Source organism: Cryptotermes secundus, unplaced genomic scaffold, assembly GCF_002891405.2.
Source record: "Cryptotermes secundus unplaced genomic scaffold, Csec_1.0 scaffold407, whole genome shotgun sequence".
In the NCBI taxonomy this organism is placed as follows: domain Eukaryota; kingdom Metazoa; phylum Arthropoda; class Insecta; order Blattodea; family Kalotermitidae; genus Cryptotermes; species Cryptotermes secundus.
This window is the reverse complement of record NW_019741981.1, coordinates 3,480,475-3,506,306: the sequence shown is the minus strand read 5'-3', so window position 1 is coordinate 3,506,306 and position 25,832 is coordinate 3,480,475. Positions and strand designations below refer to the sequence as shown.

At 40.8% G+C, this 25,832-nt stretch overlaps 1 protein-coding gene across 1 annotated transcript in view; it reads right to left on the bottom strand.

Annotated features, from left to right (window-relative positions):
• The window catches only part of LOC111872937 (zinc finger protein interacting with ribonucleoprotein K), a 486,178-nt gene that overhangs the window by 112,417 nt on the left and 347,929 nt on the right, over nt 1-25,832 (bottom strand). The window contains exon 8 of the mRNA XM_023867237.2: nt 6,238-6,403. Coding sequence (XP_023723005.1) covers nt 6,238-6,403 — 166 coding nt within the window. The remainder of the gene's footprint in view (nt 1-6,237; nt 6,404-25,832) is intronic.

The following is a 25,832-nucleotide window of genomic DNA, read 5'->3' as shown; positions in this document are numbered from 1 at the left end:
GTACTTCGGTTTCCCCTGCCAATCTTCATTCCACCAATTGCTCCACAATCACCCTCACCTATCATCTGGGGCTGGTACAATAGGCCAGAATTGGCCGCAGTACAAGGGACTTAGTCCCACCCCACTAGCAATAAAAATATTATAACAGGATAATTCACAGCGAAGAATGTTATTCGGTACAACTCTTTCATTGATCTGGTCCGAGCCAATACACACCAGAGCACGCGTGAGTCTGACTCCCGTGTTGTCAGAACTTCTGGATCCTACCTATGTCGGTAATTTCCGATATCCACAGTGCTACACGTATGCAAAACAAATTGTGGCGGGAGGGGGCACAGACGGAGAAGACGAGGAAAAAGAAGAATGGCGCGTGCAAAATGAATGGTAAAAAAGGATAAACAGAATAGAGACTGGGATACAAAACAGAAAAATACAAGGAGTGAAAGAGATGGAAGGGAAAGAGCAGAAAAAGGAGAATGCAGAGAATGAGAAAGGACGAAGCCACATGCATGTTTATATTGTCCAGAAACTTTCACATTTTTCTCGAGTCTGAATACAACGGTCTCTATTTAACTGCATGGCAAAACAGATACAGCTCATTAAACCGACGAAGGAATTCCATGTTTTTGAGTTGTTCATGTGTTATAATAATTATTATAACACATGAACAACTCAAAAACATGGATAGATTATAATCTATAGATTATAATCTATGCTGTATAACAGGAGTGAGAAGAAGAGACGGGAAATCCCAGATTTTATTGCCTGTTCCACAAAAAATAAAACTACTGAATTATATGAGGCCTCAAAAAATATGCTCACATTCTCAAGTTGAAAAATAGAAATGAATACAGGGGCTTATTTTACGGGTATCTTTCAAAAATGAATTTGGACTTTTGGATTTGTAACATCAGCCGGAGGTATGAAGGCTCCCATAGCCCTCAGACCATAAAATATGGTCATGAGTTCCGTGGGGCTCGGAAACAGGAATCACTGTGCTGGCGTGGACCAGAAGCAATTTAGCAGCCAGTTAGTAACAATAGCTACATGGTTCCAAGAACTGTGCTTGCGACTACATTTCTACCAGAAAAATATGTAACAGATTAGAATATTCATAACAATAATGTGTATTTCGTGGTAGAAATTGGCACTTAGAAAATTATTCAGTGATAAAAAGGTTACTCTGGTTCGAGTGTCGTGTTCTTCAAGGGTCCGTAATTCCTATAAGTAAATTAAACTGCCTCATTTTAAGAGTATACACAATGAACATTCCGATATATTATTAAAAACATTGAACACACGACCAAAATGAGGAATATATATGAATAAACTTATAAAATTATATTTAGAAAAATACACCAGTATATGTGTTGTATATATTGCGACATGATGCCCTAATGCCGGAATAGCGATGTCAGAATAGACGCTCATTGTTAGGAAACGACTCGGTAAACACTTTCCGCGGCAACGAATGTGAAAGTAACAATCAAATAACTTCCATTTCTATGTAACGACGCTGTAAATACGCCTTCCCAACAATAGAGATACTGTGCTCTCTGCGTGGTCCGTGCAAAGTGGTTATAAAGAAGAGCAGCATAAATTGAAGGGTTGAGTTTAGGGAAGCCAGCCTGCCTGGACATGAGCCTGGGACCAGAGGAATTGAACTGCGTCGAGTCTTCGGAATTGACAGCTGCAGAGTAAGGATAAGAAGGGAACTGGACGGTGAAAAGAAGACTTCATATGTGATTTGAAGTGGCAGTGAAACTGTTATAAAGCCGTTGCCAGGATACGACTAGTGAAGACTGAAAACACTTGTGTCTGTGTAACGGTGAACTGTAAAATGTGTAGTTCAGCGATAGCGCTGTAATTGCCTGTAGTCGCGAGTTGTGTGAATGTATAAGGTGTAATAAATCCAAACATCCAATTTTCAGAACCCGTCTTTTAAGTCACGCACAAACACCCTACACATATCGATATATAAAAGATCATAAAGGAGAAGCTTAATAACTGTAATGTAACTCTCTCTTTAAACATACCTGTAACATGTTCGAGATATGAAGACAGGACGGATTCGTGTTTTGAAACACAAGCGTACTTCCTCAATCCATATATACTCGAACAATCCATCGAGTTCATACAGCTTAGCATTCCTCCATGAGGACATAACCAAAAGGTTGCAATTTAATATTTTGATTTAAGCGGGGTTATAAAATGACCTGGAATTATACTACGCGTGACCATATGATAGGATATTCATGAAACTGTAGTAAGAAAAGAAACGAGTTGAACGGTAAAAATCTGTCGGACGTATGTAATTTCGTATTCAGATGAGGTAGCTAGCCACTGCCAAAACCGCACACCGATCCGCCCACACAGACATCAATGAAATGCAGTCTGACCGCCCACTTGAAGGAAGTAATGCACAGTAAGCAGAGTCCTCAGGTGGCGGTTTCATTTTTTCTATTTCGTAAATTATCCGTGCTAAATGTTGGGCTTCCCAATTACGGGTGGTCAGTCTGTAATCTATGGCCCACCTGTGGACGAGGAACGATGTTCAGTAAAACGACATAACTAAAATTACTCAATAAACTAACACTGAGATGCAATGTCTTTCATGTGAAATTGATAGCTACTGAGCTAATTAACGAATTCCTGATTTTATGGAACCCGAAATCTTAGATCCGTGTTTGTAAATTTCAACCACTGGATCCTATCTCGAGTCAATTGAATTCAGCCCACCACTTCATGTCCCATTCCATAAGGTCCAATAAAATATCAACCAATATGGACGTCACAGTCAAATTGCCTCAAACCTTTAGGTTTTCTCACTGCAGTTTAGTTATGTTTCTTACGTGATCACATTGGATACTGGCAATCAATCCCATCCCATTCTCCTCGTTTAGAGGTCAGAATGATATTTGACGTAGAGTATGTACCTTNCCCCCCCCCCCCAGCACTTCGTTCACGGCGGCCCTGAACTCACTTAACATGATCATTAGGCAATTGGCTACATAACTGATGGATAAAATGTCTTTCTTAAGGCTATCTGAGTAACTCACTATAAAACAGTTGGCTACATGACCGACTCACTTCAGAAGATGCGAAATAATCACCTAACTAGCTACATACTCGAGGGACTGACTAAGTAGCTAACATGCTCACTGCCACATAATTGGTTAATTAAATAACCGATGATTAGACAATGTTTCCATAGCTAACTATGTGTTTAACAGACTGACTGGCCAAAGCAATTTCTTCATGAAATCAGTTGAGGCACCATCCCAAATGATAAATGAAAGTAAGGCAACAGAGAGTTTCGGGCCTAAAGTATGCTGGATAGTAAGAGCGGTCACAGAAGCAATATGTAAAGGTTTTGTGTTTAAGTTTCTTGACTCTTCTTTAGCTGTTATTCGTAGGTAGTACGGTCAGTCCTCCTCGAGGGCTTCCTGCGCGCTCCAGTGACCCTGAGAGCTATCCTGGAGGAAGCGTTAAGTTCCTGGTAAGGCCACCCATGTCAGACAGGTGAAAAGGTAGGAGCCTGATCTTCCAGGCTGAGGGAGGGGGATGAATTGGAAATCCGCACAGGGTAGCTCCAGGGTTCCGGATAATTTTGACGGTTTAAAATCGACAACAGTGCAGAGTGTCCCAAAAGTCTGCAACCATAGGCAATATCATCTTCAAGAACAAATTATCAGTGCAAGCAGTTAGCCCACACCACAAAAAAGTCCAAGGTGTTCTCTTGGATCTCAGATATCATTTGCACATTTGCATCTGCGTGATTGGAGGATGTATTCTTTACAAGCTCTGTCGGAACTCCAGTATATCTGTGGTTATAAGTTCAGGAAATAATATATAGTGATTTCGTCATATTCATTAACTAACATCGGTTTAATCGATAAATCAAATAGCTAGAAAATGTCATTGACAGGGTTGTAGGCAACATTATTCGACAGACCGTAGAAATGCAACATTTCTCTTTGAACGAGAAATTGAACTTGTTTCCTTCAGTATTAAGGATAAAACTAAGGATAACACACTACATAATAATTACATTACTGATCGTTAGGCAAGAAAAACACGAAGAAAATGTCGACTGGTTTTGCATATGACAATGAGCAATAAAGCTTCAGCCTCAGGCAGCTGCACGACTGCCTCTGAAACTCCCATCTTACTCGTGAACTTATGCTTACATTAATTCCAGGCCAGCAGAGGACGGAAAGGGCATTACTTGCAGCTAAGTTATATCTGTAACAAGCCAGTATCGTCCTATGCGTAGGATTTCAAATTCAGTGCCTATAGAAACTGCTAAAGCATACCTTCTTCTTCCTCATACTCGTCCCTCACACTTCAGGCAGTAATGCCTGTTGCACCTACAACTGATTTCCCCATATTTTTCGTAGGCGTCTCAAAAATACGTAATTCTTATAATAAATAATACTAGTTACTCAGACATTCCAGCGATAACAGATCGAAACCTGATTCAGGAGGAAATAAAGAGGGGACTGAACTCGGGTAATGCTTGCTACCATTCAGTCCACAACCTTTTGTCTTCTGGTCTGCTGTCCAAAAACAAAAAAATCAGAATATACAAAGCTATAACTTTGCCTGTTGTTCTGTATAGGTGTGAAACCTAGTCTCTGACATTAAGGGAGGAACATAGACGGAGGGTGTTTGAGAACAGGATGTTGAGGAGAATATTTGGACCGAAGAGAGATGAAGTGATAGGAGGTTGTAGAACACTGCACAATGGGGAGCTTCATGACTTGTACTCTTCTCCAAGTATAATTAGAATGATCAAGTCAAGGAGGATGAGGTGGGCAGGGCATGTAGCACGAATGGGGGAGACGGAATGCGTATAGGATATATCTGGGAGAGCCAGGAGGTAAGAGATCACTGGGAAGCCCAAGGCATAGGTGGGTGGACAATACTCGTATTGAAATTTATCTTAGAGACATAGGATGGGATGGTATGGATTGAATTGATCTGGCTCAGGATAGGGACCAGTGGAGGGCTCTTGTGAACACGGCAATGAACTTTCGGGTTCCACAAATGCTGTGAAATTCTTCAGTAGCTGCAGAATTGGCGGCTCCTCCAGAAGGGCTCAGCTCCATGAGTGAGTAAGTAAGTAAGTAAGTAAGTAAGTAAGTAACTCAGAAATTAAAATTACCTCACTTGCAACACCACAAGAGATTTTTGTCTTGTGGTGTTGCAAGTGGGATGTGAAGTTTTGAAAGAAATAACTTAATCCCCACATAAAGCCAGTAGTTGTCCTTCAAGTTTATTTCGCTCAAAGTCTTTTTGTAAGAATATTTAGATGATTTCACTTCACACGTGACCCAAAATTAATGTCTGCGCTCCTGTAATCATCCAAAAGTTCACTGTTTTTATTGAATTGGCTTATCATATACCAGAATCTGACATAAAAACACGAATTGGAATATCTCTCTGTTGAATAATCTAATGTTATTATATTCATGCACCAAATTTTGTAGAAGACTCACCGTTACTGAAAATACAGGGACAAATGGAAACAATAAAAAAATATGTAAAGTTATTTAATATTTACAATATGGGCCTAATGTTAAATAACGTGATGAAAAATAATAATGACGTTGTTTATGTTATTGTTAACAATTCTTGTATGAATCCATATGATAATCTATTATGTTTATGAGGAAGCAAATCTTGAAGTACCTCTAATAACATGTAAGATTTGAGGCTTTCACGGCGGTGACTATGAAGAAAACAATCTTCTGGGATTTGGCACCGTGTATATGTGGTGTTAACCGACGTTCCTCCGAAACGTCGGTTAACACCACATATATACGGTGCCAAATCCCAGAAGACTGCTTTCTTCATCTCTAATAATAGTTCCACATTCTGGCGTCAGAGTTTATATAGGTTTACGAGAACCCTGAGGGTGTCACGACGGTGAAAATTAAGCCTGCTCTTCTCCGTTATAACGCCGTATAGTGCTATAGGGTGTTACCACCTTTCTAGATGAATGAATCTGACGTACTGATCTACTTCATTTTATCTAAAACACCAACATAGAATTCCACTATAGGCTCAAGCCTGTTGCAAGCATTCTCTATATGAAACGTAATCTATTGTCTAATAGATAAACCGTTCAGAATTAAATTCCACATACGATAATAACAACAAAAGTAATTAAGACCTCCGATTAGCTAACGTCCCACCCTCGTCAAAGTATGCCAACGGCATATAGTAACTTACCTGTGTGGAGAAACAGGTGATTCTTCAGGTTGGTGTGCTTGCTGAACCCCCGATTGCAGATGTGGCATTTAAAGGGCCAGGACCCGTTGTGAACATACATGTGAGATTTGAGGTCCCCAGGTGTGGGGAAAGACTTGGAGCACAGACCACACTTGTGCGGCTTCTCCTGCAACAGAGACATGCCAGTCGTCACTTTCCCTTGCTACTGTCGAGATATATCGTTCAGAAGATATGGCTCATGCGTTACTGGTTTATTTGTTGCTTGAGATCGACGAAAGAAATTTGTTGCATCACATTATCAGCTGAACTTGAATTCTGGTCGCTCTCCAACAATAAACACTTATGGAAATATGGATTACTAATAGGAGAAAGTCCTTCAAGTACGAATCAGGAAGAATTAATTGAGACCTCTTCATAAAAATGTGTAACATTTTCCATTCCCCACTGCATCACTGTTTCCTTCATAGCTTATTTCGTTTCTCAGCCTCATCAACGATGATGATTGTGCGAGTATGCAATGTGAATGTGTTCTGCAGTAATAGATTTGTAAAACTGAAAAGGTGAAGTTTCTCATAATATGGAGACGACTAGATAGAGTGAAGGTAAAACTCTACGCGTACACAAGCATAGTAATAGCTAGGGGTGAAATATCAGCTTCAATCTCGAGCCATTTTATCCCCAATGAAGCAGGTCCCATTTACAATAATTGGGATCCAGGCTAGGCCTACCCTGCACGGGTCTTGAAGTGGTGACAAAGAGAAGGATCGCCCAGCCTTTCAAACCGCGATGAGCCGTCCCGACCCGCGATACAAATGAAAGCCATAGAACATAGGCCCTCCTTCATGTTTATAGGCTTCGAAGTTCCAATGCACGTCATGTGACCGATATTTTCATGGCTTTCTCAGTCCCTCCATGCAATGCTGGAACAGTACTGTAGACTCTGTATCTGTTAAATCCATTTTTATATTGGCACTTATATACGACGTAGGTGACACTGGATTGGATATTTGATTTATTAACCACTTGCACACACAACCCGGAATTACAAGAAATTACAGTGCCGCCGCTAATGTTCACAATTCAGAAATCATCACAACACCCGCTAATTTTTCCAGTTTGCTATGTTTTCACTAGCTGTTCCCGGTAATGGCTCCTAACATTGGAGATTCTTCAGTTTCCGCTCTCAAGTTCTCTCTGAGTGGCTGCTCCCTTCCAGCTGTCCCTTTTCTTCACAGTCTCTTGCTTAGGTTGCCCTTTTCTTCCGTTTTTTCCAAGCTGCTTTAAATTCTGCATAATACGGTTTGGACATAAAACCGGATACAGAAATAAGAACTACATACAGAAATTTTGTAAGCTTTAAAAACACCTGCTTCACAGACCGAGAAGGAGTTTGGAAGATAATATTAAGATGTTTTCAGAGAAAGGGCTAGAGAATGGGAGGTGATGGGAGTGACTGGAAATGATTGGTGGGTTTGAGTATTAGCGGCAATGAATCTTTGAACTCTACGATCACACGGGCAGGAGATGGATGCTGCATCGAAGAAATTAATGACTACATAAACATTTATTTCTTGTGAAAGTGATTTGAATCTTCTGCCTATTGTAACCTCCACCATTTCACTTTTATAGCAACTCTACTCGCGGAAGATAATATATTATTATTATTATCATTATTAATATTAGAGGGGGTGGGTTTCCCCATGCACTTAGACCAGTTATTGGTCCATTGTGCGCCCCCCTTTAATTTCTACTGTCTCCATACCCTACCGGTACTGGTTCGTGCTATCAGCTCCGTTCAGCCAACGAGGTCGGCCTGATATTTCCCCCATCTATCAGAGGCATTGTTGCCTAATTTTGCTCAGAGGTCTCCTAGAGACAGGAGGATCTTTTACGTGCCGTAAATCTACGACACGGGACCCACGGCATAAAGTCCCTCCCGGAGGACTTGTTCCCTGAATTTTTCCGCCCTTAAAAATTCCACGACCTCCACCGGATTTGAACCCGCATACCTTGAGTCATGAGGTGGGAACGTTACCCCTAGACTACGGAGGCCGCTCAAGATAAAATATAACTAGGCTTTCAGTTAAATTTGCAATAGTGGTCGAAGTATAAATGATGAAACATCCTGTATATATATTATAATCAGAGTAAGTAAAATATTTAGCTTAAATTTGTCAGTGTACATAATGTAAAGCCCGTAACAATATTTGTAGCTTGCCAGATAGGGTACCTAGACCAGAGTCATAGTACGAGTAACCGCTGTTTACAATAACATGCCACTGACAGGTAAGTTCTAAAACACAATCACATACATAATAAAACTTCCTAAAAACAAGTGCTGAATAAATAATGTTAGGCTTGACAAGTAACGAGAGCTTGTCAGACTCATGAATCGATCAATCGATCAGCCGAGAATTCGATTCTGCTGCTGTCGAGACTCAGTCAATACGATACAAATAACTTCTAATGTACAACACTTGTTCAGATGCTTCTTTACAGGACGCTATTCAAGTCGATTACAATCGATTAAATCCTTTCTTGTGTAATTTCTTTTTTTTTTTATTTCTGACTGCCCCATCCCCTTGTCATCATCGAGAAAGCATTCGAATGTCCACTGAGAGTCAGTAACATGCGAGACTGAAGACTTTCATCTGGACAGATATTCAAAAATATCATCATAAACTACTCTACCATAGACCGTTACGGCTCAGAGAGAGAGAGAGAGATCCCAAAGATGGTCAGCTTCATAACCTTACAGGTATAGTTCTGAAGTAATTCAAATTTATAATTAACGTCTGAACACATGGTTTGTCTGCATTCACGAGTCAGTACAGTCCGATAATATTCCAACTGTCATCACGATTTTTCATGACTGTCCAACAGAGCTGGTTTACATAAACTGAGATGTTATCTTTGACTTTTGGTAAGCAACGGCCAGACAGGATAGATGACAATTATTACTAACTTCCTTTCACAACAAGACTGCGGGATAGGGATACTTTCCCGCTTCTTCCTAACCAAATGTTCAATGAATTGACTCACTGGTTCTCCAACTTGTTTGTTGACTGACTGACTGACTGACTGGCTGTTTGGCTTCTCTTTATTTCTTCGCGACATATGTCTGATGTGTGACTGCTGCTTTCGTTGTTTAGTGAAGTCGTAAGTTAAAGTTGTTGGAACGTTTCGGCTTACATTACAGCAGCCAACTTCAGGATGAATGTGAGATGGAAGGAGGTGGTGGACTCTTAAGTTAATAAATTAATTAACTTTACAGTGTGGATAACTATTGATAATGCCACTAAATTAAATTTTAACTACATTTATTTAAATCTAAATTCATATTCGTTAGTTAAAAAAGAAAGCTTACTTATTTCTCTGAAATTATATGGAAACATATGTATTTCAAATGCACAAAAATAAATGAATATGAACTAGATAACTATCAAGAAAAAATAAGATAAAATTGTTCCGGTGTCCAAGCCATGGAGATTGCGCAGTGGTGATAATATCACGCGCAGTCTTAACCTCGGAACTAGACTGAAAGGAGTGGTCAACTTCACGCTCAAGCTGTCTTACTCCTGAGGAAAAAGTTTTCGATACACATTGGATAGAGGACTGTGTTGGGCTTCTAGACCGATCGGAGTGCGGTGGCGAAGACATTACTGCATTTGGCGGGATTCAAACTCCATTTGCGAAGTCGTAACCAGTCACTATACTAAGTTATTCCAGCTCAAATAGGCTAGAACTTTATAAGGAACTGGAAAAGGGACATTTGGAATTATAAGCACTCCACAGTGGATCGAAACTTTCCAATCTTTTTGCAACAGATGGTCGCAGAGCCATCCAAGTTCGTACATGTATCTGCCTGCGTTAATTTGTTTAGAAACCGCAAGAGAAGGAATAACCTCTGCTATTAATACAAATAGGTAAATGGCAACGAACCTAACAATACCTATATAATAGTCGTGATATAATTTATACAAATATAAAAAAGAAACAAAAGCGACTTCCTTAAAGACGGCACCGCACAAGACAGCTGCAATACACGGCTTAATATCCGCACGGTTCTTTATCCTGAACAGTATAATGAAGCAGTCATAGGAGCAGTTGGTCCCCTTGGGGTTAAAACCGAAACTGCTTTCCCTTCAACAGTAAGATATTCTGTAGGATGTCTCAACGGAGTAACCATGGCGACATATGGCATAACTGTTGGCCACTGTGGCAGTTGGCGAAAAGGTTACAACTGTGTAGACAGTATTTCGCTTTTGAAGACTATACCGTACCCTATCATTCTGACAGTCTGTTGCTAATTACTGAATCATAATATTGCAATTGTGTTAAAATTGATTGCAATACAAGCATTTGATGTTCTTACAGCAGTGTTTATGAAGAATTATATCTTCTGGAATAAAGGTCCGTAGAATTCGTTGAAAGTCAACAGACGCTTCGGAGGAAGTGTTTTTAAGAATAAGATAAAAAGGAAACAGAATATAGAGGCGACATATTATTCCGAAACATATGTAAACTTTTCAACGGACCACAATTCGTTATATCCCAGTAGATAGAATTATTGATTGGAATATTTTTTAATATATAAAAAGTCTTATATGGAGGAACGCATAAATGGGTGGATGGATGGAGAGCACGCATGTACTTAGCGATGATGTGTCAGCTACTTCGGTTACTTAACATCGAAGGCTAAAAGGTGCTGATTTTTGCTTTCGGTGAACTTAGAAGAATTAGGGAGGGAGCGCAACCTAGTTAACAACAGTACTATTCCTGCATTTTGTCCTGTGGATCTGAAGAAAAACCCTAAGATCTAAATCAAGATAATTGGTACCCCGTCCGAAATTCGAACCAACAATTTTCCGAATATAAATCGAGCCATTTTATCGGCATTAAAATTCCACGTCAAATATGATTAACGTGACAACTTTCCTTTTCATTTTTACTTCCTTCCAAAGATATATTATAAACGTAATATTCAGTTCTAAACGAAACCAACAAATATTTGTGATTTTATAGTTATATACAAACTGCCACAACCGCGTTATGACAAAAACGCTGACATTTGTACAATTGTGATTGCCGTACCAAAGTGAAGGTTTAGGTTAAGATTTGTTAACAAAGAAAAAAAGGTACTATCAATACAAAAAAAATACTGTCTTGTCCCACATAAGAAAGGGGTGGCTTTGTGACAAGTGGTAATTAATTTTAAAATGTCATTAAATTTGTTCGTGATGAGATCTGAGGTTTTAATAGGCGTGAAAATTTGAATTACGGTCTTGGCATTTAACAAATGAACACACTCAGCTTGATTAGCTGCAGATTTCTTGAAGTTTGGTGTCATAGCGTTGTACTGTCACATCGATATATATATTGTAACATGTATATCCGTTGCTAGGGAACAGCTAGGTAAATATTTTTCCGCCAGGAAAAAATTTGGCTAAAGGGCTTTCCATCGACAGGCAACGGACCTGAAAGCAACCTTCAGTTGGGTGCCTTAAAACAGTATCAAACGTCTAATACTAGGCAACGAGCAGTAAACAAGTTTCGTCAAGAATAGAGGTTGTGTTTTCTATGTGGTCCGTGAGGAGGCTATATAACGAGGTTTACAGAATCACATTGGCAGTACTCCGTGTGGAGATGGGCTCGAACACCTCCACCGTGACCCTGTGAGTCGTAGGAGGCAACGAAAAGGTAAGTCTCAAATCTGAGACAGTAAAATGTGGTCACGAGTCCCAAGGGACTCGGACCCGAGAAAGACTGCGCTGGCAAGGGCCAGCAGCATCTACAAAAGACAGACCCGTCCTCTCGTCAGAGAGGGTACCCCACAGAAACAAGACCGTAACTGTCAAACGGTAGTAATTAATATCTGATCTTGAGCCCCAGATAGGGCTCGACACCAAGACTTACTGACTTTGACTTTGACGTCAGCAGTTCAGGGCAATTGAGAGACTAGTGTNACTGACTGACTGACCGTCAGTCGCAATGTGACTTTGACTTTGACATCAGCAATTCAGGGCAACTGAGAGACTAGTGCTTAGTGCAGTGCAGTTGTGAAGACAGAATCCAGTAGCAGAGTTCCGGAGGCTACAAGCGAAGATTAGAATTGAAGTGCTGAAGGTTTCTCTTTATGTGTTATTGCTCCAGTAATAATTTGGAACGTTACAATTCTTTGTAGTTACTACTGGCAGTTATCCAATAAATCGATCGTCAATCCAAACCCGCGTCTTAGACACTGCTACACGTGACAATATATGTATACATATGTATCTATGTTACGTCATGATGAAACTCCAGCTCGATTCCAATTGTGTCATGGTGGCCTTTGTGTACTTATACTGGCTAGAGGAGCTCGTGGGAAGGAAAACGTGAAGACGACTGAGGGGAAAAGGAATGTGGAATTGAACCTTTTGAATAATATAGAGGACGAACTGAGTAATATTAAAGAAGAAAAAGAAGTGGAGAGAAATTGGAAAGGGAAGTCGGAAAAGTAACATGCATGTATCCTATACAAATACACAGATAAAATTGCAGTTTGCTCGAGGAAACCGCCGAGTTCGAGACAAGCGGCGATCAACACTTCCTCGCCATGTTCAGGACAGTTCCCTTTGTTTGGCGAGACGGACGGTGACAGTTGTACAGATATTGTGACTGAATTGTGCTTAAGGGTATTCAGTAACCAAAACCACGAACTTTGCGCACTGTGTCCAGCCAGAATTGCTTGAAGCTGATGGTGGTTCTGTTTACAGAAATACTCCCGTAGGGTCGCAGAAAATGCAACCCCACTGTCATAACGGTAAGACAACACAAAAAGAACATATGCAGAAGTTTATGTTATTATTATCATAATTATATTCATCATGTTTCTCAATGGCCTTCAAGTAAACAACTGTCCTTCTGCTGGCTGCGCTTCTGCTGTTGATGTCTGTAGGGATCATAACATAACTGTTTCTCTTAATCACATTTTATAATAGTATTTTCTTAACTATAGAAATATTCAATATTAATTTATATATATATATATACATATTATTTTCCTAACCACTTTACGGTTGTATTCACTGTATTTTTACTGTTGTCTAAATGATACAAGTTGCCTTGCTTTATTCTTTGTTTGTTTATGTATTTGTCTGTTTCCTTCATTTGTTTTTGCTTACTTAATAATTAGCCTTGTGTTTTTGACTAAGCACAAAAGTAAATAAAGAATTTAATTACCGGTATTATTATTATCATCATCATCGTCATCATCATCATCATCACTATCACAATCACTATCCTTATATTTCTTAATGGTTGTGTTATACAGAGTGATTCTAAATTATTGTCGATATTTCCGTCGCTTATAAACGGAAATCCCGATAATAATTTGGAATCACTCTGTATAATAATGATTTTCATGTGCGAAATTATATCGTGTTAATATGGGGAATTACTAAAAATAATTAGATTGTATATATTTGCAGCTTGACATAGCTGATTTCAAGGTCGACATAGATTGAGAAAAAGTACCAAAATTAAATATCAGTTTCCAGAACAAGATTCGAACTCGGGATGCCTCGAATACAGAATGCAGCTCTGAACAGTTCAACTGGAATATGTGATTTCATCGTTTGTAAATACAACAGTTAATGAAACACATCAGCGTAATACCGCATTACATCAAATTTAAGACGCATCCAGTTTTTGAATATGGGTTTTAGGAAGAAATAGGAACACACATATTCCTCGAATTTAAGAACCGCCTCAATTTCTCAATGGGGGGGGGGGAAGTGTAAAATGTATGTCTTGTATTCGAAGCAATATGGTATTAAGAAGAAGTGCAAGTAGAAGGAAACAGGTTTAAGATAATATGGATTGGATTCAGGTAACTTACTATGCATCCAGTCCTGAAGAAGTATAGAATACTATCTTGAACACCAAGTCCAAATAGTGGGCAGTTATTTAGTACATTGGAGGACTTAAGTAGTTGATAGAATATTATTGATACAATTAATTAATTCTGTGTTTTGACTCGAAACTTATTATTTGCCTGCAGAAAGAAATAACAGTCTCCATAATCATGCTGCAGCGTAAATTTGGACTGCAACGCATGCGCGCTGCATTTTACACCATCTCTGCAAAGCGCTGTTTAATGGCATGAACTATTACAGGACCCATTATCTGAGTGTACTGATAGGAAGGTCATGTCTCATGTTCCCAGGAAGCAGGTGTAATTAGGACAGTTCAGCCAAACTGCGTTAAATATTACACACTCTTCTCAACGNGAGAAACCGGCAACTGACTCCTCCAAGCAGAACGCCTCTGCATCATGAAGTTACTTAAGATTTCAGTGATGCAGTTGACTCTGGATATGGTAATTTTGGAGGGGTCTCGTCAGCACAGTAATGAATATTCAGGTCTTTTAAATGCACTAATCATAATGACCCGGAGTTCATGGAGGTAGGCCTAGGCCCACTGGGGCTGTAGTGCCAAGGAAAGAAAAACAGGAGGCTGGTCATTATTTTTTTTTTCATTGGCACTACAGCCCCAGTGGGCCTAGGCCTACCTCCATGAACTCCGGGTCATTATGATTAGTGCATTTAAAAGACCTGAAAGTTCATTACTGTGCTGACGAGACCCCTCCAAAATTACCATATCCAGAGTCAACTGCATCACTGAAATCTTAAGTAACTTCATGATGCAGAGGCGTTCTGCTTGGAGGAGTCAGTTGCCGGTTTCTCCTTCAGTCTACTGTAGACGTGTTCTCATACACATATCAGCCTTTCAGAATAACTTCCAATAGCTCAATAACTTTTGGCTTTACTGAGACTGGTTTCCTGCCTTTCATCTGACAGTCAATAACTTCAGAAAGTCATCTACAAATACAGGAGACGAGATGGCATAATCATCATTAATACTGTGTCCTTCATAGAGTAGGTTCAAGCCTGTTCTGAGTTCAGAGCCGTCTGCTGAAAGAGTTCAATATTCCTCTATATATTTTCTCTTTGTAGAGCACACAGAGTTTCCAGAATCTCTTGTCGTCTGTTACATTATCATATATTAAATATTCTTCCCATTCAGTCCAGAAACCTTCGTCTTCTCGTCTGCTCTCCAAAAACATAAAAATGAGAACATACAAAACTATAATTTTGCCTGTGGTTCTGTATGGGTTTGAAACTTGGTCTCTTGACATTAAGGAAGGAGCATAGACTGAGGGTGTTTGAGAACATGGTGTTGAGAATATTTGAACAGAAAAAGATGAAGTAACAATAGTTTGAAGAAAACTGCATAATCAAGAGCTTCATAACTTATACTCTCCCCCAAGTATAATTAGAATGATCAAGTCAAGGAGAATGAGGTGGGTATGGCATGTAGCACGAATGGGGGAAAAGAGGAATGTATGCAGGATATTGGTGGGAAGGCCAGAAGAAAAGGGACCACAAGGGAGACCAAGATGTAGGTGGGCGGACAATATTAAAATGGATCTTAGAGAGATAGGATGGGATGGTGTGGATTGGATTTATCTGGCTCAGCATATGAACTAGTGGAGGGCTCTTATGAACATGGTAAAGAACCTTCAGGTTTCATAAAATATTGGGAAGTTCTTGAGTAGCTGTACAACTGGGGGCTTCTCAAGAAGTGCTCAGCTCCCTGACTGATGAAACATTCTTCTCCGGTACCGGTTCTCACGGTCTCCTCGCTTGCGGATTTCTTATATTTTTTCCTTCTACACCGAAGATGGAGGCGATACGTCCCTCCGAAACGTCGGTTAACACCACATATACACGGTGCCAAATCCCAGAAGACTGCTTTCTTCATGTTCACTTTTAGTTTACTCTAATCTGCAACGCTTCGTAAGAATTCAAGTTTACTTAGTTCCTTTTTCTCAAGTTTTTCTAATATTTCTGTTTCTCCTAACCAGATTTTCTCTGCCCTCTGACATCACTTTATAATATTACATCTTTGCACTTTTCTTATTTACTGTCTGCCACCTTGGCTGTTCTGATAAGTTTCGTCGTGGTCTGGTTTGTGTCGCACGTAGATTGTATGGTCAGAAATGCAGGCTATTAAGTATCGCTCGAACTACCACATAACAGGAAAAACCAACGAAGCTGTTCGCTCAGGTCCCTAGCTCAGGGAGACTCCCTTGCAATTAGGGAGCTTCTGTTTCTTACTGTACCACGTAGCTCCGCGTGAGGTCATTTCACCTGGCACAACGTCCTCCTTCGGTTCGTTAACTGATCAGAGTTCATTATTGCTTGTTCATTCACTTTGGCCTACTACCTCTTAAAAACAGAGAGGGAGAGAGATAGATAGGAAGAAAGATATTTAACAAGTAAATAAGGTAATGGGTAAAACCGGAGACTGAAGGAAGAACGTAGGGGCACAATGGTGCAGCGGTAACACGTCACGCTTTCCTTCGAGAGGTAAAGGTAAAGTTGTCCCTTTGCTTAACTAATTAAGGACTACACCATGAAGGTGTATGGGGGCGTGAATGTATAGATCCACATTTTATTGACCTCGACACTAGCTGGAAGTGAGTGGTTAGCTTCACGCACCAGCCGCTTTACTCCCATGGAGAGAGCCCCGATACCCATTGGATAGGAGGTTGTGTGGACACCAGAGCTAGTCTGGACTACTTGGAGAAGAGAAAATTCTTGACCCTACCGGGACTCGAACTTCGACCCGTCTGTCGCCCAGCCCGTAGCCAGTCGCTATACCGGCTCATTTCTTACGAGAAGTACCTATCAATATACAGCACATTACAGACAAGGACTGACTGAGGATCTATAAGGATTTCCTCTGTATCTATATACAGAGTGAGAGAGGGGTGGTAGCACAGTTGGTATAGCGACCAGACTAGGGGTTAGATGACCGAGGATTCTCATTGGATTCCCGGCTGGAGTAAGATACATAACGCTCAGACCATTTCTGGGTCCACACAACCTCCTATAAAATGGTAACGGGGGAATAGTAAATGATCTCATTATTCTTTGTGCAAAATCTACGAAATTGAAAATATGTCCTTAAATAATACAAAAAAAAATCGACTATCAATAATTAATCCTCAAGAAGCATGCAATGGGCAGGATATGTAGCACGCATATGGCCAACACATAAACTTTTAAATCAGAAACCCTTTAAAGAATGTGAACACGTGCCAAGGTAGCATATTCCTCTAAAGCTATTCCTGTAACAGGCCGTGGAGGTCCACAGGGTTGCGAGACGCCGAGGCTCCCATATTTTCTAGAAAATCGGCTCGTAGAAGGCGGTGAGGATGTCAGACTTAAGCACCGGCCGCCCTTTACCCCAGGAAGGTTCCTGGTACTCATTTCTGTTAGAGACTATGTCGATCCCAAGGTCATAATGTGGCTGGAAATATTAGGTCAATTGAAAAATAAAATAACGTCATCGGGAATCGAATTCACGACCTTCCGGCTTGTAACATAGTGCCTCAACCAACAAGCTACCGCGACAGACTCTTGTAAGCATGGTAATGAACCTCAAGTAATTCCTTTACTAATGGGTAACCAATTACTTTCTCAAGAAAGCCTCCGCCCCATGTTGTTATACAACAAATTCTATTGGCAAAAACATGTTAAATGATACAATAAATCTTGTGTCTGCAACTCAAATAAGATGTCACAAGTTTATACATATGCAGGTATTACGAGAGCTACACAGTGTCCAGAGCGTCTGGAAAAATTTGGAGGGTGTCCTTCCTTCGCTTTGCGTAAGGCATATTAGTACGTCAGAGGCAAGGGTTCCAGCTACACAGCAGATGGCAAAGTCAAGAAAAAGGAAGGAAGTCGCCAGGGGTTTAAGTTTAAGGAAGTAGGCAAATATACAAGAAGAACGGCCTCAAATTATATGTCAGACTGTTCAGCATAACACACGCAAATGTGTACATCGGCCCCTACAAACGATCACACGTCGTGGGTATCATGACATTGCGCGTTATTTTCCGCCCGAAGACGGCCAGGGAGTCACTGCTTTCGAAGTTTCCTCTGTCACTCGAGGTAAGTAATCAACTACTTACTTTAAATAAGTCTTCACATTTCATTTGACAGAGATGTACTTTCAAACACATCCCTAAACAGAAAAGAATAAAAATCGTTTTGCAGAATTGAAACTCTATTAGTAGTTACAACTCGAATGTTGTTACGTTTTCAATGTCTTGCCCCAACATGCACACTTTCCATTAGATGAAAAGGAATAAACTGAAGATCACATTAAAAAAAATATAAAGAACAAAGTCATAAGCTCTCCTTCTTGTATTTTGTACCGAAATATTTCGATCTCAGTAGGCCTGCCTTTGTCTTTAAAGAAATAAGAAACTCAGTTTACCGACCAGACTAAGTCCCAAATAGAAATATGTAGTTAGACTTGAAAGGATTCTGACGATGGTGTATACTGTACTTGTTTTGGCTTACTTTGGACTTCACCCATCGTCTGGTATGTAAAAGACAAAAAGACAAAAAACCACGACGTTTCGGAGACAGGATCTGTCTCCGTCTTCAGGTGGATAGGGAAGGATAAACCTACTCAGTTGGGCCCCTTAGAAAGAGCTAGTCTCAATCACTAGCCTGTTGCGTGTTTTTCCTATTTTGGTGAAATTTTTTAATTTTCGGTTGGTCTGGGTTTCTGTAAGATTGGTAGGGGGGGTTTTGGTTAGTTTAATTTGTATGCGTCCAGTGGCGGTGTGTGGTCCAGTGATTGAGACTAGCTCTTTCTAAGGGGCCCAACTGAGTAGGTTTATCTTTCCCTATCCACCTGAAAACGGAGACAGATCCAGTCTCCGAAAANCCTACTCAGTTGGGCCCCTTAGAAAGAGCTAGTCTCAATCACTAGCCTGTTGCGTGTTTTTCCTATTTTGGTGAAATTTTTTAATTTTCGGTTGGTCTGGGTTTCTGTAAGATTGGTAGGGGGGGTTTTGGTTAGTTTAATTTGTATGCGTCCAGTGGCGGTGTGTGGTCCAGTGATTGAGACTAGCTCTTTCTAAGGGGCCCAACTGAGTAGGTTTATCTTTCCCTATCCACCTGAAGACGGAGACAGATCCAGTCTCCGAAACGTCGTGGTTTTTTATCTTTTTATCTTTTACATACTAGACGATGGGTGAAATCCAAAATAAGCGAAAAGAGATACAGAAATATGTACTCGTAGTACTCGTAATAGTTACATTAAGGACAGCCAGGAGGCCGTGAGAGGGGTAACTATGCTTCAGTCGGCATTGCAGTCTCGACCTTTGCTGAAAACAACTTTCCAGTGATAAATATAAAGCACATATTTAGTGAAATCTTACTTTATATACTTATATAATGTAAAATGGACCAATGAAGAAGGTATCTATGGCTACTTCAGCTAGACAAGTGGAAATTTTTATTTCGAAATTTCCGCCCACTTTCTGCATTTGGGGCCATTCAGTAAAACACGCGGCTCCGTATTATTGTAAAACTCCAAAGAGAGTTGAAGATCAGGAGGTGCAAATAATTCTGACGAAGTTTGTTTCCATATAAGTAAGCTTTGTCGGAAATACAAGGACTCTGTTTCCAGCAATTTTCCTTTGAAATACAAACTAGGTTTATACTATTGAACTTATATAAAGACTGATTCGTAAAGGCAAATTCTCACCATAGGATAAGCACCGCGGTCATATTTTACTTCGGTACTGAATCAATGCGACTGAATAGTCAGCTTCACGCTCCCGTTGCCTTGTGACCCGAGCCCAAAGAAGGGGAGGCTCCATGGCCCAAAGTCAATCCAGGTGTCCCGACGGATGAAAGAGGTAAGGAGGCGGATGGGGGAAGAATAAGAAAACGTGAAGGAGAAGAGGGATCAGAAAGCGAGGAAATGTCGAAAGGAAGATAAGGACACAGTTGAGAAGAATATAGAAAAGAACAGGCGAGGTGGAGAAGACTCGGGAAGAGGTTGAGAAGAAGAAAGAAGCGAGGAAGACAAGGAGGATGGGGAAGATACATTTCTGAGAGAGAAGAAGTCAGACGAGGAGTAAATGTCAGTCAAAGACAATGAGAGTTTTTAAGCTGGCAGCAAATACCCTTTGACATTAATTTTCCGAGTATGCTAGGAAGTCGCATCGTCTGTAGGGGCCCCACTACTACCACCTGCTCCACCTTGTGCTACTCCTTTCAAGAACTCTTGCTTATAATAATCCGTGACCCCAGCGCACATGACGTCTGCACTTGGGCCTCCCTAGACATATGGCACATTTCATGCATACAGTTTTATAGGCTAGTGATATTGTTGCTTGTCTTACAATCTTTGGTAACGTATCACTGCCCTCCTTATGTGCCCACTTCCTTTCTTGGCTTCACTCATCTGCATAACACACTTCCTTCCCTCTTTCCCTTGTTTCGCTTGAGACGTGTTTTCCCCCTATTGTGTGCTTCATCTCACGCTAAAACCGCAGCGTTGAACTGTACGAGATACATACAAGTAATGAATATAAAGAATTACATAAGCGAATACAAAATAAATAAGCAAACATCTATATAATCAGAAAAAAAAACTGCTAATAATAACTGCACACTAAATTAAAATGCAAAGGAAAATGACCAATTAATTTACAAATAAATGAACAGAAGCAAATAAGCAAACATATAAATAAATAAATAAATGACCAACAAACAAGAAAGAAAAGAAGGCACTAAAATTGAAGCAAATGAATTAGAAAGACAACAATAAAAATCCCATTTTTACTTTTATAGAAATACCGTCATCGAGAAAGTCAATTTACGAACGGCGTTAGATGTGAACGGAGCAATGGTGGAATGAAGATTGGCAGGGGAAAAAATGGGACAATTTCTATGAGAATAACTTGTTATAATATCATCTTTTGCATAAGATAGGCGTCACTGGAACTTACGGCCACTCTCCAAGGTGGCCTTACAGTAGTAATGCTATATTTACTCCAAACTACAGATACATGTGAGCCGGAATAGCGCAGTCGGTATAGAGACTGGCTACAGGCTGGACTGCGGGAGGGTCGGAGTTCGAGTCCTGGTGGGGTCAAGAATCTTCTTTTCTCCACGTCGTCTAGACCGGCTCTGGGGTCCACTCAAACTCATATCCAATGGGTACTTGGGGCTCATTCCCCCGGGATAAAGCGGCCGGAGCGTGAAGCTGACCATTCACTTCCAGCTATTGTCGAACTCAAGAAAACTTGGATCTATAGATCCATCCCATACCCCTTCTTGGCTTAGTGCTTAATTAATTAAGCACAGAGAAAACTTTTTACAGATTTCTAAATAAATTTTGTTTTGTATGGACATACACGTAATTTCATACCTTCTTACCCATTGTCCGACCGTCAGTTGTACCCTCATGCTCTCAAAAGGCATTTGTGTGCTATAGAATGTAGGAACTAAAGTTCTACAACAAGTCTGTACTAACTTTGACATTTGTGCTGCATTCGGGGGCGAAGTCGACGATGAAGTTTGACTCAGAACATGTGAAGTGACTTTTGAAGCAGATGCTAAAGACTGACGACAAAGGAGTATGGAGAGGGAAAGAGAAAGGAGGCTCAAAAAATCGGCCTCGGTATAACAGAAACATTAGGAGGCTATAAGAATGGAAACATGCAAACTGTGATCATTAGAACAAACGATTCTTAATTTTGTCAGCCGATAGGGAGTACCATATTTATGTAGAAGATATATGAGTATCAAATTGCTTTATTTGTATCTAATTTTAAATTTCCGATCACAGTGGCCACGTGATCTAAGGCCTGAACTGTCTTCGCCGGGTCGAACACTGGGATCGTGGGTTCGAATCCCACTCAAGGCATGGATGTTTGTATGCGTTTATTCCGTATTCGTGTTGTCCTGCGTAGGTAGCGGCCTTGCGACGAGCTGATCTCCCGTCCAAGGAGTCCAAGTAGTCAAGCAATGCATATCGATTTAATTTACATTATACAGTTACCCTGGTTAAGGCCTATTCATAATACGTACACTTTGCGTCTAATAGCCAACCGAAATATTTCCCCAAATTATCTACAGCTATGGAGTTTCTTGTTTTCATAAAGAGAAAATAATTAATTTTATGCTACAGAGAAATTATGCGACATAGAAATGCTGAATCCTTATCAGTACCGAGTTATCTACTTTCCTCGATAATGAGGTATCGAAAGAATGATGACTAGTGGCACCTTTTTCTCCTTGATCAGAGAAATTAAAAGATTTCAATAAAATATTCTAAATATTTTACTAGTCTTCAGTGAAGGAGTTTTCTGATAAGAAATATATGAAATTACTCTGACAGATTGTAGATTTTTTTTCTGAAAATGTAACGGAATTGCTATTGAATTTGAGCAGTTCCCACAGTCCTTTCCTTACACAAATATTAACATAATGAGATATTCTTAACACGGAGTTGCAAGGACCTTAACAAGCGCCCCACACCTTGCAGGAACCAGGCCCAATTGCACGTTATAAGAAAGCATTCTCTCTCATTATTGTAGCTACCTCAACCCCCCTTATTAAAAGTTCACCCTCTCATGTTCCACACGTCTTACCAAAAAGTTCAACGAAGCAAAACTTTTCTTTAAACTCCCCCCTCCTCCTCCTCCTGGTTGTTTTCTTTCTCACGGAAACCATAAGTCGTCTTGGTACACAATATGTTGCTTGGAGCTTCTGCTTGGCTGCCCATATTATCTTCTGTCCGACTGTCTGTCCCTGTGAAGACTTGGGGAAGGAGCGAAATTTTACTTAAGATTCCTCCTCCCTCGAGTAGAAGATGCACGGAAGAAATGGAGTAGACAATAAAATTCTAAAGACTTTTATCGTCTGGGACATAACGCCGTGTGGTCGGTCGAAAGTCATCCGACTCTTCGGAAGAACATGTCGTTCCCATCTTCAGGACCGAAACTTAAGCAAATCAAGAAACCAGCACGAAGCAGGTAGCAAGTTCTGATAGCACGCCATGTAGTCTGTTGAAAGTCATCCGAACTTTCGGACGAATATATGAGTATATTCTCCATCTACAGGGTCGAATGAGTCAAGCAAAGAACCAGCATGAAGACGTAGGAAGCTCTGCAGGGAGGACAGAACGCTTCACAACCGCAATAGTAAGAAACTTAGGTTCTTCGTAATGAAATTCTACTCACGAAGCAGATACAAAATTCTTCCTAAGGAACAGACAATGTTTAATCTGGAGTGCACCTATGTTACGATTTCCCAATGCGGCCTTTGAGATCTGGTTCCATCATTCGTCTTAATATTGTCACGTGTTAGCGACTAGACACGGAGTTTGAATTGATAACTGGATTTATTGAAAATGTATAACCCATAATTACAGGCAATTATATAGCGCCATGGTTAACTCACACTCGTTAAAATGTACCATGCGTTGCGGGGTAGCGTAGTTGGGATAGCGACAGGCTACGGGCTTGAGTTCGAGTCCCGGGAGGGTCAGAATTTTATCCTCTCCATAGCGTCCAGACCGGTTCTGGGGCCCACCCAGTCTCCTATCCAATGGGTACCGGAGACTATTTCCCCTGGGCTAAAGAGGCAGGGGCGTGAAGTTGACCACTCACCTCCAACTAATGCCGAAGTTAAGAAAATGTGGCTCTATACATCCACTCCCCCATACACCTTCATGGCGTTGTGCTTAATTAGTTAAGTACAGGAACAAATTTATCTTTTATTCATTAGCCTCAATAACTATTTAAAATTTTAAATGAAATGGAAATTAATTTATTTCCTTTAATTGTACATATTTGTCCTTAATAGACGTTTCGGGAGACGCATATTTTAATTGATAAGTTAATATCATAAGACGATGACCTGGCACGTGCTAAGACCGAGACGTGAACAGGGAATCATCTGAGTAGGAAAGAAGACAGTGTGATGACTATGATGACGAAGACAAGCATGATGATGCAACTGTAGCCAGAGACATACAGACAGCCGGACGAAGCAATATCCTCCTTGCTACCTCCCCGTCAGGCGGATGGGAGGCCAGATAAGAGCTGATGGGTCACTGGAAGGAAGTGCTGCTCAGATATAATTGGTGCCTTCTCGTCGCTCTTTGTTCTCCTATCTGATCCTTGCTCGCACCTGGTACTGACCCTGTCACAGCTCTAGTGTCCCACCTCAACAACCAGTCGATGTGAAGTAGTTACCAACTCACCGTCACTTCCATTCTAACCAGAATACGCTCTCTGAAACTTATCACCACAGTCATTTCGTCGGTGACTATGAACGTTGATATATTCTGCGATGTGACACCGTGTAGCCTGGCAGTACCTTCAACTTTAGTTATTCTAAATAGGAAGACAGTAGTTTCCTCTGAAATGTAGGCGGCTTTCTACCAAACTACATGACGTCACGTCCCAGACATATTTTTTTGGCTTCATTAAGGTGAAAGTACGTAAATTTATCCCTGTGCTTAATTAATTATGCATTTTTTTCTATGCCATTGAGACACGCCGTAGTGGTGGTATAGCTCCACCAATCTTGACCTTGGAACAAGTTGGAGGTGAGTGGTCAGCTGCTCCCCCGGGAATGAGCCCGCGGTGCCTGTTGAGTAGGTGGCTGGGTGGCCTCCAGAATACCTCACATCTAGCTTAATGGTAAGACAGTAACACCAGTAACGATCTACCAGACTACAAGGCGTCACGCCCCACAAGACAGTAGACGCCAAAGCTTACTGACACACCGAGCGGGACGATCTGGCGGTAACGCTCTAGGTTCGTATCTGGGAGGGCTCAGTTCGAATTTCAGTCGGGTCACCAGCTATCTTGACTGAGATGTTTCGAGGTTTTCCTCATTTCTACAGCCAAATACTGAGACAGTACCTCAAGTAGGCCACGACCGCTTCCTTTCAGATTCTCTCCCAATAGTTGCTGCGTAGATTTGTACACAAGGGGCGCCGAAAGAAACTCACAAAAAAGACAACAAATTTTAAAAAATTTTGGGCCACCGAATACAAATTTAATTGTTGATACTTAAAGGTTGCACACTTGAAGATGTGCCCGAAAACAGAGCCTCCAATTGTCAAAATACCGTTCGTCGGATTTCAGGTCCTCACAACGGTGGTTACGGGGACCTCCACCTTCTGGGATGTAAAGTTGTGTAGTCCGTTGAAAGTCGACTGGCATTTCGGAAGAACAAGTCGCCTCGATCTTCAGGGGCGAAGAATAAACTAACGAAGAAATAAGCGTCAGCGTAGCAAGATGCCAGTGTGAATATGGAGAGCTCTGTTTGCTACCTGCTTCGAGCTGGTTTCTTACTTTGCTTGTTATTCGCCTCTGAAGATGGAGGCGACATATTCCTCCGAAGATTCGGTTGTCTTTCAACGGACTACACGGTGTTATATCGCATAAGATAGGGTTCTTCATAACCACTGCTGAGAGGACCTCCAGTTTTGCAATATAATCTCTTTCGAAACGAGTGGATTGTTAAGTATTTAGTGACTAGACATGGCGTTTCTATTAGTAACTGGATTTGTTGAGCCCTTATAAATCGTAATTATGTCATTATAGTGCTAACCCTAATTCACGCACTTTACAATTCACAATAGCGCGCACTAGGCCTTCTCAGTGTACTGTGTCCTCACCAGTCGTTGCCTGGCAACAGATCCCAACAATATCC